The sequence below is a fragment of the Oreochromis niloticus genome, linkage group LG9, assembly GCF_001858045.2.
Source record: "Oreochromis niloticus isolate F11D_XX linkage group LG9, O_niloticus_UMD_NMBU, whole genome shotgun sequence".
NCBI classification, from domain to species: Eukaryota; Metazoa; Chordata; class Actinopteri; order Cichliformes; family Cichlidae; genus Oreochromis; species Oreochromis niloticus.
Window position 1 is genome coordinate 5,722,900 of NC_031974.2, and position 19,778 is coordinate 5,742,677.

Here is a 19,778-nt window from a genome sequence, read left to right on the forward strand (position 1 = left end):
TGCTCTCTCTTTCTAGTCCCTGTCAGGACTCTTGCTGCAGCATTTTGGATTAGCTGAAGACTTTTCAGTGAGTTTTTAGGACATCCTGATAATAAAGAATTACAGTAGTATTTGATACATTTTCAAAATAAAAGATCCTTTGAAGACTAAATGCTCGTTTCTGAAACACTCCCGGTGTGAAAGGTTAATTAAAACTTCACCAAAGAGAAGCAGCCGGTGTGTTTCAGGGTTAAGTTTACACGTCCGCGCTCATTTTCTCAAACAAGGTGCTTCCCTGCACGAATAGCAGGACTATACTTACGATGGCCCCCTACAACCAGCAGGTAACTACTACTGTACATGAATAAAATGAATATATCTGAACTGGGATGCCTCCAGGGCGTCTCCTAGGTGACGTGTTTCAGGCATGTCCTACCAGGAGGAGGCCCAAGGGCCTTTGTGGCACCTTGCCCCCCTTTGCCAACTTTTAGGTACCGGTAACAGTTGTTGTTTTTTGTTGACAGACAACCTCAGATCTGGTTCTAGATTAAGTATCTGCACAGTTTTGGTAAACTGGGTAAAAGTCAGCTAGAAAAAAGGGCAACAGGTCCAACTTTGAAGTTTGAGACATCACAGCAGGTTACAGCCAGTCTGGTGCAGTTTTCTAAAAATCTCACTCTTGGACTAAAACTGAATTTTCCAAACATAAATGCAGTCGCTTGAAGGAGGCGTTATTACACAAACTTTCCAGTTGTAACTCCCATTTCATGAAGTGTTACAGAAAAATATAGCCGACACAAACAGACCCAAGCTTTCAGCCACATCACATGATCTTCTTTTACAGGTGCTAAAATAAAAGGATCGAACACTTTGGACCAGCAAACAAAGGAAACACCCCAAACACTAAGACTTTGACAAGTGTTGATTAGCAAAAATAGGAAACTACATTTTTAATGAAAGTTTGAACCTTTCACTTCACTTGGTGTGCATTATTTTTATATAATACTGGTCAGCTGACCTCAACAAGTTTCTGACAGATTTAAAGCTGTTCATTTGGCTCTTTCGTTGAGAATGTGTTACCTTGTGTGACGGAGCTTTCCAAGGCGGAAAAAGCTAACAGGAATACAGATAATTCTTCATCATTACATGGTCCCTCTATACTCAATGTAGGACTTGTTTAGTGGACTCTGGCCACAGATTGGAAACCAATGAAATGTTACAGTTTTAACTGCATTTGTGACTTTTTTTCTGCAAAAGCAGGAAGTTTTTACTGAAACACTAAATCAAACATAAAACTCTGTTGGAGGCTAAAACATGGCTTTTAAAGAGCCGACCGTGTGCCACAGTGCTCACTCGTTTCACGAGCCGAAACCTTTCAAATGTTATTTTAAACTCATCCTGTCATGACTGTACTTTTATGTTACAGGAGGTGAAAATCATTCGAATATGAACTGAGTTTGGTGCATAAACACTGAAAAGAGATGCAAAGAGCTGTTTTATGAAGCATTTTAATTTTTTTTTCTTTTTAAGTGAAATGCTGTGTTTGAAATCGCAGGTTTGCCGTGTTAATTTTTTGCTTTTTTATTCTTTGCTGTGGTGATTTCATTTTTTTCCTGCATCATTGCATTAAAGGGAAATGCCACTGACTCTTAGCGCTGCTGTTTTCTGTTCACATTTTTACTCTGGAACGTGAGCATGGATGGTCTGAGTTTTTAGACTGAAGGGGGTCTACAAGGTGTTTCATGTGTCAGTTTTTTTATTTTGCTTTTTTTTTAAAATTTTCTTTAATAAAAGAATTGAGAACAACAAGCAGACAAAAGCCAACAAACAACAAAACAGTTCACATACTTCAAAATCAAACATTCTGAAAAAGACATAAAAATCTCATCTCAGTTCAGATAAGCTAAATATTGCATCTTTCACAATAAACTGCTACTGAGGTTCACGTTCTGTGAAGTCTGAGTCCTTCACAAAGTTCAAAACTTTTTCCATATTTTCTGTCTCAAATTATTTTTTGTTCAAGTGGAAATGGAAATGACAGGTGTAGTGTAAACATACATTTATGCTTTGCACTTAAATCCTGTAAAAACTACAAAGATAAATATAAAGTAGACATTTGGCTACATTCACGTAAAAAAGGTTGGTTCCCATTTTAAAAACAGCTTTTTTTTAACAGCCTGTTTATGGAGGCCTCGTGTGACGCCTGGAGCTTTTTTTATGCAGGAGTTTTCCCGCTCGACCGGCTGATTCCTCCATCACCTCATCAGACAGGACTAGCTGCCTCTGCTGCTGGTCAAGCACTCTTCTGATGCAAGCTGTGTTTCTAACATTAGTTTGTAGCACCATGTTGGTGAAAGATGACACTCAGGAGACGAGCTGTTGGCATCCCCAGTACAGGTGAGCCAAAGCGGGCAGCTTTTGAAATACTTTTTCTCCTTTAGGTTAGATGTTAATCAGGTAGAGCTCAAAATATTTCCCTCCATCCAGCAGCTGCTCATGACTTTTTGTGCACATTTTTACAGCAATAATAATGCATATCATCAAAAATGGGTTTAAATCTAATGAAAACAGATTTATCTTGCAGCCAAACCCAACTACAGCAACCAGATGTTCTTTCTTTACTGATGATGTGGTTTTTTTAAACGTCCATGCACACTTTTCTGCTGTTGTTATGTGTACTCCCATTGGGAGCACTGGTAATCCGAATTTGGTAGTCTGGAAAAGTTTATTTCTGGATGAGGGTTATTGAGTCTGGGCTGTCTTATGTATTTTTAAATTTTTGTATTGAAGGCACAAATGAGCATCAAGAAACAAGAAGACACAAAACAGGTTGTCAAAGGTAATACAATAAAACAGTCAGTAGTTGACTATGTGGTAACGGTTATTTTAACATTAGTGCAAGACAAAAGAACAACAATATCAACAAAAAAGAGACGTGTGTTTTCTCCCTTTTTTCCATCTGTAAGTCAAATTTTCAGGTTATCTAAATTGGTATTACGGTTCAGGTTGGGCTCAGACTCGAAACACGAAACACTGAGAAAATTATAAACTGACAACAAAAACACTTTAAACTCTAACCGTAACCTGAAATTATGACTTACTGATGTGGAAAACAAGTTTTTTCAGTGGCAGGAACAAGCTTCCATACAACCCAGCTTTTGGCATTTATAACAATACTGCAGCACTGTGAGCACATTTCTGCTACTACGCTTACTGTTTTCTTTCTTATTATGTTTACATTTAACTCTTATTGCAAAATAAATTCACTCTGGTGGGAGAGTGCAGATAACTTTGTACTTTAAAAGTAAAAAAACAGTGAAAGTGAAAGTACAGATGCTTTGGTGCTGGTTTAGCTCAGCGGGTGACCACATGCCGCGTGGCCAGAAAGCAGTGGCCCGAGTTCAAGTCTGACCCGTGGCCCTTTGTTAAGTCTCTCTCTCTGCTTTCTGTCTGTCTTCACTATTCAATAAAGGCAAAAATGCCAAATAATTTAAAAGTACAGACACTGGTGTTTGTAACGGAGCTGAGACAGGTGACCTGGTTATGTCAGTTCTGAACACGTTACATAGAAGATGTGTGATGGGCTGATTTGGTATTTTAAGTTTATTTTAGTTTGTGATCCCAGCCAGGTCTCCTGACATTAAAGGTTTTGTCAGATTTTTCTGTTTTTAAAAGGCCACAGACCATGAAATAAGTGAACATTTATCAGCCATCATTATCATCGAGCTAAACCCAAACAACGGCAACAAACACGTTCTATAAAATCACATCACTCATCATCTGTCTTCTGCCACCCAGTCATCCCTGAGACCTGCAGCTGTTACTGGGCAGGATTTGAATGATGGTTATGTGATTGTTGGGGTTTTCTCTGTTCTCTTTGTATTATTGTAGGGTCTTTACCTTACAATATAAAACACCATGAGGCAACTGTTGTTGCGATTTGGTGTTATATAAATAAAATTGATTTGAATATTCTTTTGTAGAAATGTACAAACGGTGGATTTGATCCCAGACTGGATTTCCAAAGAGGGTTAATGGAGGAGCTTTAGAAAGGATCCCAGTGTATCGCAGCCTGTGAGGAAGGTTTGGTTTCTGAAAACGGTGCAGTCCACTCTGCAGCGCTGACAATCATCTACACTTCCTCTCACTCTTCTATCAGTCGCTGCTGGATGACTGTCTCCCCTCCAATCTACTTCCCAACAATATGGCCACAATCAGAGCGTCTCTGCACACGAGGACATACGTTCACTTACGCATCGGTGACTCCCACCTGAAAAGAGAAACAATCAAGCTGATAAGTTAGTGTTTACAGAGACTCACGCAGTCAGCTGTCAGTCACTGATGAAGCATGAACCACAATATAAATAGCAGCATAGCAGCTTCCTCAGCTCTCATGTTTCCGTAAGCATGCTGAGTTCAAAGACTTGCATGCTTGTATTACAGAGGGGTTGCTACCTTACAACATTAAATGCCTTGAGGCGACTGATGTTATGATTTGATGCTACATAAATACATTTGAATTCAATGGATTCAAGTCTTTTTTCTCAGCAGATTTCACTCAAGTCAGACAAATTTAATGTTGAATATTCAGAAAAGTGCCCTGAAGGCCAAAGAATCTATAAAGAGGAGATCATGGGGAGGGGACTTCTATGACAGGCTGATTGGTGAGGCTGAAGCAGATTAATTACAACCTCCTACTGACCTGAACGTCTCAAGTCTGTAGTCTGGATTCTTCTGAAGATCAATCAGGGATGTCACGTCAAAATTTTTCAAGTAGTTGTTGCTCATGTCCAGCTCTCTCAAATGGGAGGGGTTTAACATCAACGCTAAGACCAGAGGACGGCAGCTGTACCTCGTCAATCTGCATTCCCACAGTCTGAATAAAAAATAAAACAGGTTTAGAAAGACAAACTCCCGCTTCACAAAGTTAGGTGTTTGATAATAATGTGTTCAGAGAAGAAAGTTTAACATAGAGAAGTTTAGAAAACTGTTACATAAAAGCAAAAACAAAAAGGCAAATAGATGCAGTGATTCAAACTGAGCAAGTAGAAAAGAAAAATGTTGACTGACTTTAGAATCTCCAGCCTACAGTCTGGACTGCCCAGAAAATCGCACAGATAGACCACACCATAATCCTTCAGCTTGTTGTTTCCAGACAGGTCCAGCTCTCTCAGATGGGAGGGGTTGGACTTGAGAGCAGAGACCAGATAACTACAACTGATTGATGACAACCTGCAGATCCGCAACCTAAATGAAAAACAAAGAACACCTAAATAACATATTTTACAATCAAATCATGTTTTAGGCTTTAAATGTATTAACATTTCCTAATCAATATTTTTTAGAACAAGAAAATAGGATTGACTCCAAAAGGATTAATAGAAGAAAGATGATACAGAAATAAGGTTCAGCGAGTGTATAAACATATAAAATTTAAAGCAGTGACTGAGCTGACCTCAGAGCCTCCAGTCGACAATCTGGACTCTCCAGAAAATCACAAAGCAGCTCCACTCCTGAATCCTGCAGCTTATTGTCATTCAGGTCGAGCTCTCTCAGATGGAAGGGGTTGGACATGAGAGCACAGACCAGAGAAGCACAGCTGGTCTCTGACAACCTGCATGAACTCAAACTGGACACAGAACAAAACAGTTTAAGCTCCTAGTTGAGAACATTTAGTGTTCACAGTCTCAAACCTTTTATTAAACAGGCCTGAGAGTCAAATTATATTATTGATGAGCTTGGATTTGGCTCGATCTTCAGTAGGAAAAGACGAGTTCAGACTCTCACCTTACACTCTGTAGATTCAAATAAGCATCTATAGTCATTAAGTGTTAGTTATAAACATATTAAGATATTAGATATTAAATTATATGTTTGTGAAAATCTGATCACTGAACACTTGGGGGAAGAATTATTATTATTTTTTAATTTAAAGTATGAACTGACTTCAGAAACTCTAGTTTACAGTTATGACTTTTGAGTCCACCAGTCAGCAGATCCATTCCTGGGTCCTTCAGGTAGTTTTCACTCAGGTCCATATGTACCAGGTGGGAGGGTCTGGACTTCAGAGCTGAGGCCACGACTTCACAGTGAGTTTCTGAGAGCTCACAGCCAGGGAGTCTGTCACACACATTAATACACATACGACAAAATGTGTTACAATACATTTATAGACCCCATACAGTCCGCAGTCTGCTACAGTCCCACATCAGATTCCCCAAAGATATCGAGAGGCCATCTTTTTCAGGAAAATGTTATTGTCCACTGAGTTTAATCTGACTTTGGGGGTGTCCAAATTCATAGGCTGCATCCTCCTGAGGCCGCATTTGTAAGCCGATTGCGTCATAGCGACGTGACGAAGGCTATCCAAATTCGTAGACTCCTCCAAATGCGTGTATCCTTCGTGGCCCACCATATCCCAGAATTCATAGCGGGGCCCAGCCAATTCCAGTTTCCAACAATGGCGGCCGCTACTAAGTTTTAATATTAGTCTTATTTTGTCTGGGTCACAAAATAAACTTTTAAGATATTTTCAGGCGAGAATGTAGCTGTGTGAACTTCAAATATCTGCTCGGTTTATCAAGACATCACATATTTGCAAAAGTGCTCCGACATTTTCAGAGACGTCTGTTACCCACCAGCTCGATAGCTAACTGGGAGCTCGAGGGTCACTAGAGCCGGCAAGAACAGCGAACTCCTGACACATCGTTTTCAAACCCCCCGCGGTCTTTCGCTACTCAGGTTAAACATAAGTCACTTAGATCATTTAAAATGTTATTGTTTGGCTTTTTTCAGTGTTTTATTTGTTTGTGAGTAAATCGGTTTGGCTGAGATTAAAGTTATTAGATTAAATACAACTTTTAATCCCTTGGGTGGGTTCCTCCGGGGTTTTCACACAGCTGAATAAACGTCAAATGGAAAACTGATTAAACAGAAGTGTGAGAGGATCGAGAATTTACGCCAGTGTCCTGTTATATTTTAGATATCGAGGAGCAGATGGCTGAAACTCCCCGTCCAATTTCATAGCCGCTCATTTCCGGCCTACCTAGCCTTCGGAGGAGCCGGCCCACATAGACGGTGAAGGCCAGGTCCTCAGGAGGATGCAGTTCATGAATTTGAACACGGCTTTTGTCTACTTTTTATGGAGTTGAACGCACTGAACATACTGCCATTAGTTTTATATTGGTACCAAATGATACACTGGTAGAGTCAAATGCTACGTTTGACTCTAAATATTCCAAAGAAATCTCTACCTGGACTTACCGAGCCTTTCTGCAGTTCCTCACAGCTGGGATCAATCTCAGTCGTCCCTCCAGTGATGTCTTGTACGTCTTCAAGTCAAGCTCCTCCAGAACCTCCTCTGACATCTGCAGCATGAAGGCCAGAGCTGAGCAGTGGATCTCGGAGAGCTCCTTCTCTGATCTGTTCTCTGACCCCAGGAACTCTTGGATCTCCTGAGATACCGAGAGGTCATTCATCTCTATCAGGCAGTGGAAGATGTTGATGCTTCTGTCGGGGGCGATTTTTGTTTTCTTCTCCTTGAGGCTGTTAACGGTTCTCTGGATGATTTCTGGAGTGATCTCTGCCTTGCCCAGCAGACTTCCTAAGATTTTCTGGTTGGATTCCAGAGTGAGGCCATGAAGGAAGCGAACAAACAGATCCAAGTGGCCATTTTTACTTTTGAGGGACTTGTCCATGACTCTGCTCAGAAAGACATCCAGAGATGTGTCACTGTTTTTGTTGTCCCGCTTTGTCCCCGGGAATTGCTTCATCACCTCTATGTCCTTGTTGGTGTAACAGTGAAACATGTAGACGGCAGCCAGAAACTCCTGAATGGTCAGATGAACAAAGCAGTAGACTGGTTTCTCGAAGAGCACACACTCTCTTTTGAAGATTTCTGTACAAACCCCTGAATACACCAAGGCCTCATCGGGATCCAGACCACACTCCTCCAGGTCTTCTTGGTAGAACATGATGCTTCCTTTCTCCAAATGTTCGTATGCCAGCCTTCCCAGCTTCAGAAGAACCTCCCGATCAGCCTCTGCTACCTCCTGTGCCATCTCTTGTCCCTCATGATATTTGTGCTTCTTTCTCTTCATCTGAACTAGAAGGAAGTGTGAGTACATATCCGTCAGGGTCTTGGGCAGCTCTTCCCTCTGCTCTGTAGTCAACATGTCTTCAAGGACTGTAGCAGTGATCCAGCAGAAGACTGGGATTCTACACATGATGTGGAGGCTCCTGGATGACTTGATGTGGGAGATGACTCTCCTGGACCGTTCTTCATCACTCAGTCTCTTCCTGAAGTACTCCTCCTTCTGCTCATCCGTGAATCCACGTACTTCTGTGACCCTGTCGACACATCTAGAAGGGATCTGATTGGCTGCTGCAGGTCTGGAAGTTATCCAGATGAGAGCCGAGGGAAGCAGATTCCCCTCGATGAGGTTTGTCAGCAGCTCACTGACTGATGACTTCTGTGTGACGTCTGATATGACCTTTGTTATGGAGAAATCCAGTGAAAGTCTGCTTTCATCCAGGCCATCAAATATGAGCAAAAGTTTACAAAGATCCAGGTTCTCTGCTGTGACCTTCTCTAATGTTGGATGGAAAACATGGAGCAGCTTCAGAAGACTGTACTGCTTATCTCTGATCAGGTTCAGCTCCCTGAATGACAGCAGAACCACCACATTAATGTCTTGGTTTTCCAAGCCCTCTGCCCAGTCCAGAGTGAACTTCTGAACTGAGAAGGTCTTCCCAACTCCAGCGATGCCATTCGTCAGAACAACTCGGATATGTTTTTGTTCGTCAGGTAAGGCTTTAAAGATCTCGTGGCACTTGATTGGAGTGTCCTCGTGCGTGATCTTGGAAGGTGTCTCAAGCTGCCTCACCTCATGCTGCGTGTTCACATCTTCAGGCCGTCCCTCCGTGATGTAGAGCTCAGTGTAGATCCTGTTGAGGAGGGTTCCTTCGGTTTCATGAGTTCCTTCAGTCACACGTTCACATTTCCTCTTCAGTATGAGCTTATGATCATCTAAAACCTTCTGCAAACCACCATCAACTGAAAAGAGGGAAAACAGAATAAAAGAAAACTCTTAAATGTCTGAACAAGAAGATAAATTCCAGTTTTCAGAAATGAATCTACCAGCAAATAGATGTTCAGTCTTACTTGGTATCAAGCTGCTCTGACTGGCTGTCTGGACTCCAGCTGTGGTTCCTGAGCGGTCCCAGGAGGACAGCTTTGATGAAGCAGACCAGTCCCCGCATGAAGTGAAGCACTGTCTGCAGAAGTGTCATAAATATCAAAGTTTAATAACATGCTGGCTTACAGAAAAATATCATTATTGAATCATATTTAAATACAACACCTCTGTTGGCCATTTGTGCTTTAACAGAATCACACATGTAAATGAGGTAATGATTAGTAAAGTCTAAACACTGTCATCCATGTTGGATGTGCCCTAATGCTAATACCCTCACCAACAGCTTTATGTTATTGTCATGGTCCTGGGCCACGTTGGCCCAGTATTCTTAGTTTTCATGTGTTTTGTACTTTGTTCTTTCATTATGCCGTGGTTCCTAGGTTCTGCCAAGATGTTCCTTATTTGATTACCCCCTGTGTGCCCCTCTGTGTATCTGTGAGCCCTCGTTTCCCCTCCTTGTGTTTCATTCAATGTCTTCCCCAGCCCGTTATGTCTGTCCTCTCTCTCTCCGCCTGTCTGAACCTCTGTGCACTTCCTGTTTTACTTTGACAGTCCCTCGTCAGTATGCGTCATGTTGTGTTCACTCCTGCCCTGTCTCGTTATGATTATCAGTGTCACCTGTGTTCCCCGTGTGCGCCCACTCCCCTTGTTAACCCTCTGTGTATTTAGGTCCGCGTCTCCCTCAGTCCTGTGTCGCGTTCTCCCTCATTTATGGCCGTGTGTTTCTCCGTGCAATATGTTTAGTTTCCAGTTTAGTTTGTATGGTTTTCCTGTCCAGCAATAAAGCTGCGTTTTGAGTTCATTCCTGCCTCCGTGAGCTTGCGTTTGGGTCCTCATCCTGCCCGCACACAGCCGAATCATGACAGTTATTGGTTTTGATTTGGCAGGATTATTGAAAGAAAATCAAAAACTGTTGTACAGTCTGACCAATCACTGACGCTATGGTCCCTGCTACAGAGCAGAGGAACCCTCTGGCTTTTTATCAGTGCACCGGAGCACAGCTACAATAGTGCATCTGTGCATGGGTAACTTCCACATCTGTTAAAGCACCATTAATGCTGGATAGTAGCTTTTAGGACAATATATGCTGCAGGTGAGACAACAAGTTTTTTAAAAGGCCAAACTACAGTTTATATACCGACAGGACGGCTCTAAGCTTTAGCAAAAGACTGCTAGACCAAACTAAAAAGTGTTTCTATAAGGAGAAAAGTTACATTCAGCCCTTTATGTCTTGGGGACATAACTGAATTGTATCCTGCTTCATGTATACAATAACAATGAAAATGATGTTTTCACAGGACTCTATGCAGACCTTTGAAAATCTAAGTACACCCCTACTGCTTCCATAGGGATTAGGAGCGTGTGTATCATCCAGGGGCTTCCAAACAAATGCACTTCATTGAATAATCAAATGTGAACATCTCTATAAAAGCAAAAGCTTAGACAGTTTGCTAATACGATTGGACAATGGACATATAAATGTGAACAGTTCTGTGTTGTAATTAACATTAACAACTGTTTAGATAAGAAGTGGTCTCTTACTCTGTGTGTGAGGGTCCGGGTTGATTCCTTAAGTCTGGGGGGGCATCTCTGGAAATGTCACTCTTCATGGACAAACAGTCGGATCCTGGATACACCGCTCGCTGTCTGTGCACAAATGTATAATAAATCACAAATTTCTCTTATTGTGTCAGAATCAGATTAAGTGGACTAAAGTTCAGGATTTCTTTAGTACAACTCGAATGTTGACTTAATAATTCATAACTAATCAATAATAGAGCGTTACATCTGAACTAATAGTTCTGCTTAAAAAAAGCGTTGTTCTTCGGTCTGAAAGGTAACCATCAGGTCTGTTCACAGAAGAAGTGGTCTCTTACTTTGTGTGTGAGCGTCCGGGTTTATTACTGAAGTATAGAAGGTCGTTCCTGGAGGAGTCACTCTTCATAGACAAACAGTCGGATACTGGAGACTCTGCTCTCTGTCTGTGCTGCCCACCTCTGGAAACACAAAGATAATAAACTGGAACCTTCCTGTTTTTATATTAGATCCACAAAGAACTGCAAGAACTCCTTTATTCATGAGTTCATGTTGATGCTCATTAAACAAGTTTCTCTTTTTAGTCCATTAAACATTGCTGTGTTCATGGGAATGCATTCTAAGTTCTCTCACTGCTTCAACATGAATCACCTTCACCTCTGTTTACAGCACAAACTGAGTCTTACTCTGTGTGTGAGGGTCCGGGTTGATTCCTTAAGTCTGGAGGGGCTTCTCTGGAAATGTCACTCTTCATGGAGAAACAGTCGGACCCTGGAGACGCCACTCGCTGTCTGTGCACAAATGTACACTGTAAAAAAAAAAATCCTAAAAAAACAGTAATATTCCAGCAGCTGGGGCGCCAAAATAATACCAGAAAATAACAGAAAATAACTTTCTCATAAAAATACGGTTATTTTCAGTAATGACAATACAGTTTGTTGCCCTAATTTTACATGGGATTTTGCCTTTTTCAAGTGCTTTAAAAAAACATTAAATTAGGAACATTTTAATGTGATTAAACAATGAAATTACCTATAAACAAGGTCAATGAATGTGGCAATATGAATAATAATACTTAAATGTACAGAAATATACAGTTAACAGTTGGTTTAAATAATAATAATGGATTGTATTTATATAGCGCTTTTCGAGACCCTCAAAGTGTTTTACAATTCCACTATTCATTCACACACTGGTGGAGGCAGCTACAGTTGTAGCCACAGCTGCCCTGGGACAGACTGACAGAAGCCATATCGCACCATCGGCCCCTCTGGCCATCATCAGTAGGCAGTAGGTGAAGTGTCTTGCCCAAGGACACAACGACCTAGACTGTCCGAGCCGGGGCTCGAACCGGCAACCTTCTGATTACAAGACGAACTGCCAACTCTTGAGTCACGATCGCTCTAAATATTTGATGTAAAAAAAGTTTAAAAGAATCATTTTATATATTTTTCCATAGTATTACATTTGAATTTAACAGTTCAATCTTTCAAATAACCGACACATATTTGTGAAATCATGATACATTTGTGAATGTATTTTAACAATCTAAATATGCATATGTACAGACAGATACATTTAAAAAACAAGAAAATTATGTTTTATTACATTTACAGTGATTTTATGTTATTTTACATTTGAAATGTGAAATCACAGACTATTTATGTAAATTTAATGATATTCTAGGAAAACAGTACAAAACTGTAAAATACACAGTACAATACTTTTATATTACAATTTTTTTTTACACTGTATAATAAATCACAAATTGCTCTTATTGTGTCAAAATCAAATTAAGTGGACTAAAGTTCAGGATTTCTTTAGTAAAACTTGAATGTTGCCATGCATCATGATACTAAAGCCTCACAGCTGCATATGTCGTGCTGTGTTTTATAAAGAATGGAGTCAAAATTTATCAACAGGTAACTTGGGATACGCTCTACTGACATCCACCTCTGTTTTCTTTTTCCAGTGTTAATTGTAGATTTTAATAACTTGATGAAAAAGCATTTTAAACTGTGGAAGTCAAAACACTTTTACCTAAACTGCTGTAAAGCTGTGTGTAAAATGTAAATCAACTCAGTCCCCTTTACACCACAGTACAAAGACAACATCCTCAAACTGGTAAAATAACTCCTCATTTTGAATTTTATCTCAGAGTTTGGGTGCTGACCAGATGTACCTGCAGCCACGTGAACAGAAAAAGAGGAGAAAGAAGATTTTTATTTAGAGCGAGTATCTGATTAAACGTATGTGTAGTTTCTCAGTCATCCAGGTAGTTTAGGAGCTTGAAGAGAAGGCAACTGGACTTCTTTAAGTTTTTTTTTATGGAGATGTTTCACCTCTGATCCAAGAGGTTTCTTCAGTTCTGCGGCATATGTAGTTTTTTTAAGGGTTTATAAGGTGTAAAGTATCAGGTCTACTACAGATCCCAGAAAACCTCCAGTGTGTGTGAGGAAGACTCCTCATTTACATGAACAAATGTAATCTATCAGACAGGTATAACTCGAATGTTGACTCAATAATTCATGAATAATAAATAAACAGTTTCCTGGAATAGAGCGATATATGTGAACTAATAGTTCTGCTTTAAAAAACCTTGTTCTTTCCTGTGAAAGGTAACCATCAGGTCTGTTCACAGAAGAAGTGGTCTCTTACTTTGTGTGTGAGGGTCCGGGTTGATTCCTTAAGTCTGGAGGGGCTTCTTTGGAAATGTCACTCTTCATGGACAAACAGTCGGATCCTGGATACACCGCTCGCTGTCTGTGCACAAATGTATAATAAATCACAAATTGCTCTTATTGTGTCAGAATCAGATTAAGTGGACTAAAGTTCAGGATTTCTTTAGTACAACTCGAATGTTGACTTAATAATTCATAACTAATCAATAATAGAGCGTTACATCTGAACTAATAGTTCTGCTTAAAAAAAGCGTTGTTCTTCGGTCTGAAAGGTAACCATCAGGTCTGTTCACAGAAGAAGTGGTCTCTTACTTTGTGTGTGAGCGTCCGGGTTTATTACTGAAGTATAGAAGGTCGTTCCTGGAGGAGTCACTCTTCATAGACAAACAGTCGGATACTGGAGACTCTGCTCTCTGTCTGTGCTGCCCACCTCTGGAAACACAAAGATAATAAACTGGAACCTTCCTGTTTTTATATTAGATCCACAAAGAACTGCAAGAACTCCTTTATTCATGAGTTCATGTTGATGCTCATTAAACAAGTTTCTCTTTTTAGTCCATTAAACATTGCTGTGTTCATGGGAATGCATTCTAAGTTCTCTCACTGCTTCAACGTGAATCACCTTCACCTCTGTTTACAGCACAAACTGAGTCTTACTCTGTGTGTGAGGGTCCGGGTTGATTCCTTAAGTCTGGAGGGGCTTCTCTGGAAATGTCACTCTTCATGGACAAACAGTCGGATCCTGGATACACCGCTCTCTGTCTGTGCACAAATGTATAATAAATCACAAATTGTAAAATGTAAATTTAAAAAAGTGGAATGACTTGCAAATCTCTCTAATTTTCTTTTTAAATTCACAGTAGAACACAGAGGAAGAGGGGATAAACATGGCCCCGTGGCAACTTAGAAACATGTTGCTGCTGTCAAATTAAGAATTAGCTCATTTTTTAAAAGATTGTAGCTTTCTTCAGTTTAAACATCTGATGCGTTTTATATAATTTGTTGTGAACAGTCGGTGAGCTATGGAGGGCCTCGAGCATCAGTAAAAGAATTTAATTTTAATTTGTCCACAACTTAAAGTGATTTCCACGTCTCCTCGTCACGCTACTTGGACATGAGTTAATGTTTAAATGGATCAAGTTTAAGGCTGAGCTGCAGTGTAAAGTTCAAAGGACTCTAACATGCAGATGTTACATTAACGACAGCGCAGAGCAGCGGTGCAGCATTTCTCTCTTGGCTGACATTCAGCATCTGTGCTGGTTTCTGCTCTTATATGTTTTAAGTTGTTGATCGATCTCAATCAGCCGCTCCTCTGGTAATGTCTCTGACCGGAGCGGGCAGTCAGTCGATCCACTTTGTGTTAAAGGAGAGTCGGATGGCAAACACCTCCTTTCATGTGGGCCTGAATTAAAGGGCGCATCCAGAATTTTTTTCATATGGGTGGCCGTATGGGGAAAACTAAAAATATTGGGGTGGCACACTTAACACAGAATTTCCAGTTTTATTCTGCTGTTGTCAAATTTAGGTTAATTGAAAAATATGGCAAAAAAGAGAGGCAGAAAATAATTTTGTGCAAAGTTAATTTCCTGCTGTTAAAGTCGATGCCAATGCCCCCCTGGCCCCCCCTTGGTGGCGCCCTTGCTGAATTCACAGCTGATAACCAGCTGAATCTCTGGCTGAGGTTTCAGGTTTTGCTGAGTCTGTGTTGGACTGGATTCATTCTGCAGCCCGTCTGGTCTGTAACAGGGCATCAAACGCCTCTGCCTCTTTCACTGATTATCAGCTCAACAATGTGTTTAAGTTACACAGAGAGAAACGTGCGTTCAGGTGTTTTGAAAAAAAAGAAGTTGAAATAAGATTTATAGATTATTGTACTGGAGACTGTTTAAGTTTTGTTTAGTGGGGACATTTTTTCCCTAAACATGTTAAATGTCTGCACTTCGTAGATGCTGGTTTTAAAGTCCACGCATGTTTCTATGTGCGTAAAATACGCCGATGTTTTTCGTGCAGCAGTGAAGTGGAGCTGATCTGACACACAGCAGGATTTTCCCCTTCCGGGTGCAGCAGCATGAGCGTGGGCAAAAACCGGGTCTTACTTTAGATCCCAGGCTCCGGGGTGATCGCTGAGAGCCCAAGGATGATGTTTGGGGTGGTTTCTCTTCAGAGGCGGGCAGCTTCGGTCCTCTTCTTCCGCCAAATCACTCATGTTCCCTCAGTCTGAGAGTGAAAGAAGGACACGTGTCAGTTTCGGGAGTGAAATTGCTTTTTGAATCCTCCGCCTGATGAAAAGCTCCGTCTTTGTTTCCCTGCTTCACCCACGGAGACACTCTGACAGCAGAATAATGATCATTATGCTGAGATCACCTTGCTTCGCTCCGGCTCCAAAATGGAGTCCAGCACTTTCACTTTCATTTCTCCCGGAAATGGAGCTGCCCCTCTCCTCTCCAGTTTCTGGAAATGACTACATCTGTCAATTTAATACCTCAAACATGAATATTTAATAACAATCCTCCAAAATCGGACTAATAACATGAAATATGAGGAGGGACTCTCAGCCTAGCAGTGGTTTAGGGAAACTCGGAGCACAGTGTGAGCAGGGAGGGCATGGGAGGTGTGCAGGGACAGGGATTTATTTAAACATGGTGTAGCTATTAATGCAGTCTGAGGTGATAGAGATGTTGATCTGGCAAGGGCGTAGATTTGGCATGGACGGAAGGGACATGTCCCCACCAATAATTTGATCTCTGCGAGTAAAGAAAAACAAACCCGATAGAGAGAAAAAAAACGATCTGTCGACGTCTCATTCACCCAGCGGTGCAGAAAGAGTTAAATTACGTTCTCTACCGGAGTCCTACCTCATATGACAAATATGGCCAATGTGATTGGCTGTGCCTTTCGGGAGCTCTGTTTAGTTTTAGCAGCGGCGAGCCTGCGCTGCGCGGACCTGCAAGGAGGAGAGGAGGATGGCAGCAAAAAGGAAGAACCTGGATATAAGCAGAGATGGGCAGTAACGCGATACTTGTAACGCGTTACTGTAATCTGATTACTATTTTCAAGTAACGAGTAATGTAAGGGATTACTATTGCAAAAACGGTAATTAGATTACCGTTACTTTCCCGTAGGAACGCTGCGTTACTACGTTACTAAAACCGTGATTTTTTTCGAGAATGTCTCATGACAGTGACGTAAACGAGTGCGACGTTCGTGACAACAGCTGTCTGCAGATCAACAATGGATAATATATCGAGTGCGGGAGTATGAGCGTGCAGCGTTTAAAGCGTGGAAGTACTGACCTTATTTTGAGTTTGATTCCATAAAAAGTGACAAAAACATTAGTGTCCATTGTGCGTGGGAAGAAACCTAAACTTCCAAGCAAGCACTGAGTGCGCTACGACGTAATGTGAAACTCACAGAGAAACTCGCGGATTCTTCCACTGACCGCCGCGGCACAGGTTTAGCACCAGGGTAAACCTCCGCCTACCCCAGTCCTGCTTTACAGGTGAAAATAGAGCAACAGGACCGCTGAGTCTTTGATTTTATTTATTTTCTGCTGTGTTTTACTTGCATCTATTTGAAAGAGTGAGTGTAAACACAAAAAATATTTTATTTTATGTGCTGGAATGTGCAGAAAATAGGTTTAAATGTTAAACAAATTTCTTCCAGTCAGAGAATGTTGCATATAATTAAGTTTTTGCTTGATGCATAAAGTTAAAAGATTTAAAGTTTTAAAAAGAGACGTTTCCATTTGATTACATTTTGTATGATGGATTATGCAGAAAAAGTAGAATTGGGCTGAAAGATCTATCACTTTATCACCTATTCAGGTTGTAAATCGTGTTTTTAAAAAGTAACTAAGTAATTAATTACTTTTGAAAATAATCAGTAAAGTAACGGGATTACTTTTTGGGGGAAGTAATCAGTAATTAGTAACTGATTACTTTTTTCAAGTAACTTGACCAACACTGGATATAAGAAAGTATTTTTACAAGAAACCTGTAAGTCACTTAAAGTCAAATTCACTCATAAAATGTGTCCGTCATAATAACGTCACAGGCTATGCTAGGCTTTGTATGGGCAGAAATCTGTGCCATCAGAAACTGAATTTCAATAAGTTAAATTTGAATTTGAATTGCTCAGATTGAATCTGAATTGTAACTTGAATAAATGCTTTTGAAAACTGAATTTGAATTAGTCTAATTTGAAACTGAATTTATGGTTTGAAAATGATCATCACTAAATTGAAATTGAATTTTATATATTGAAAATGAATTCATTTGCTTTGAAACTGCATTTTATCCTTTAAAAAAAATTCAGCTCTCCAATAATTTCAGTTTCACTCTCACCATTCAGTTTCAGTGCTACAATTGACCCTGTGCACGAGAAAATGCTAACTTCCTGGTTTGAGGCCGGATGTGGGGTTGTACATTACCGGTAGCTTTACTTTGCGGTCAATCGCTACTGCGAAGATATACTCCAAAATCATGTCCAAAACTCGAAAACGGAAAGATCGCGTTAAGTTACAAAGAGGAGAAGGTGGGAACACTCACCACTGTTGTGTCATAAAAAATCTAATGATCAATTTTGACATTTAAAGAGTTTAGATCGATCAGTTGTTTACATCACTCAACACAAGCAGAACTGCATTACTGCATGCAGAAGACATTTAAACAGGCAAATGTTCAGCATTCAAACTACAGGTGAACGATAGTCAAACCAGATGTTTCCCCATTATGTCGATATCAGCTAGTCAAGTACACACCTACACAGCATGTTAACAAACCATGAAAAAAAGCCACACAGAAAAATGAACGATTGCTGGTAAGGGTTTCTATACATTAGTATTTAAGAAGGGTGTGTTGTGACTTACCTTCAAAATTACAGTGGTCCCTCGCTATAACGCAGTTCACCTTTCACCTCGCTGTTTCGCAGATTTTTAGTGCAAGTTTGCATGCTTTTTTTTTTTTTTCATCACATTGTGTCCTCATCGCTGCAGACGATCTCCTCCGTGACGTCTCTCCTGTACAGTACAGAATCGCTGCATCGATCGCTAGCAGTGTGACTCTGAAGTGTAGTACTGTATGTCCACGATGTCCACGCGTCAAAAAATAGAACTGGCTACTTGATTTCACCCATTGCTGGTTATTTTTAGAACATAACACCCGCGATAAACGAGGGACAGTTTATCGTTTGAATCCCTTTTCTCTTTTGCTCTGAGGTGCGGGGGAAAAATATCGACAAGTCGATGAACATCATTTACAGATATATTGGGTAAATGCTCAAAACATCTATAGAAATGTAAATCCCCGCTTGATTCATTCATTTGCTTAACTTGTTTTGGACCGTAAACAAGGCGCGAATAGGACACCGGAAACAAAGCTCCCCACAGGAGTTTCCGCACCGGAAGTAGCATATGCTAACGTGCACATAGTCAATTCAATTTCAGTTCCAAAATTCAGTTTTTTGGAACTTACATCCGGTTCCGGTTCAAGAGTAAACGAGCGCAGACTAATAGAACTACGTTTTACTAGCAGAGCGAAAGTGTTACTGACGGGAATGGAGTGTCCACTGAAGACTGAAGATACTGAATCTCTACGCCGTGCCATTGATCCCTTTGGGCCTTCATCTAGACAAGAGACATCAACTTAACCACTCTCACATGCTTACTTGTCCATGTTACTGTGTCAGCATCTATTTGGGGTTGGGAGTGGAACAGAAAGTAAAGAAATCCAAAGTGCCATTAAAACCAGGAGAGGTTCTTATATTTCAGAAGAAGGGATTAATTCAAAAGAAATGACCTGAGAGTTTATCATGAATTTTTTAAAGGATAAAATGCAGTTTCAAAGCAAATGAATTCATTTTCAAAATATAAAATTCAATTTCAATTTAGTGATGATCATTTTCAAACCATAGATTCAGTTTCAAATTAGACTAATTCAAATTCAGTTTTCAAAAGCATTTATTCAAGTTACAATTCAGATTCAATCTGAGCAATTCAAATTCAAATTTAACTTATTGAAATTCAGTTTCTGATGGCACAGATTTCTGCCCATAGCTTTGGCCCACATCAGTTTAAAATTGTATGCAACCATGAATAACGTGTTTTGGAAACTAACTGCACAACATGCAACACTTTTAGTTCTCTCAGTCTCAGAGTAGCATTTCTAATTTTGATTGAAACTGTCAGAGAAAACGTCAGCCTCGAGCAAGCCAGGATATTAGTTTACAGAGGCTGTTAAAATTATATGTCTAACGTTAAAATGTTGGTGACACAGTAATTTCATCCTAATGGTACTGACATATTCATAGGGTTCATTTTTGAGACAAAATATCATGAGGTAGTCATGATTTTGCAAATAGTCAAGATCTGCACAAAGTGACAGAAACA

The 19,778-nt window shown here is 40.3% G+C and overlaps 1 protein-coding gene across 7 annotated transcripts; it reads right to left on the bottom strand.

Annotated features, from left to right (window-relative positions):
- Nucleotides 1–723: 723 nt before the first annotated feature.
- On the bottom strand, nt 724–16,705 carry LOC100690685 (NLR family CARD domain-containing protein 3). Of its 7 annotated transcripts, none has more exons than XM_019352898.2 (15): nt 16,687–16,705; nt 15,490–15,610; nt 14,051–14,155; nt 13,706–13,825; nt 13,371–13,475; nt 11,399–11,503; nt 11,054–11,173; nt 10,719–10,823; nt 9,143–9,255; nt 7,243–9,034; nt 5,926–6,099; nt 5,435–5,608; nt 5,050–5,226; nt 4,682–4,855; nt 724–4,249 (listed from the first exon to the last, which is right to left on the bottom strand). In XM_019352898.2, exons 2-15 carry the CDS (start codon nt 15,597–15,599, stop codon nt 4,225–4,227), a joined length of 3,399 nt encoding a protein of 1,132 aa, XP_019208443.1. In that variant the 5' UTR covers nt 15,600–15,610; nt 16,687–16,705; the 3' UTR covers nt 724–4,224. The 7 variants fall into 7 exon arrangements, with proteins under 7 accessions (XP_019208443.1, XP_019208442.1, XP_025766071.1 ...); XM_019352897.2 differs by lacking the exon at nt 16,687–16,705 and adding an exon at nt 15,758–16,093; XM_025910286.1 differs by lacking the exons at nt 13,371–13,475; nt 16,687–16,705 and having other exon boundaries at nt 15,490–16,093.
- Between the last annotated feature and the right edge of the window lie 3,073 nt (nt 16,706–19,778).

Bases quoted from the DNA above. Each gene is read 5' to 3' on its own strand.
- LOC100690685 (XM_019352898.2), bottom strand. From the start codon at position 15,599: ATGAGTGATTTGGCGGAAGAAGAGGACCGAAGCTGCCCGCCTCTGAAG. The intron at 14,156-15,489 runs GTAAGACCCGGT...ATTTGTGCACAG, and splicing joins CCCGGAGCCTGGGATCTAAA to ACAGAGAGCGGTGTATCCAG. The intron at 6,100-7,242 runs GTAAGTCCAGGT...TGTGTGTGACAG, and splicing joins AGGAACTGCAGAAAGGCTCG to ACTCCCTGGCTGTGAGCTCT.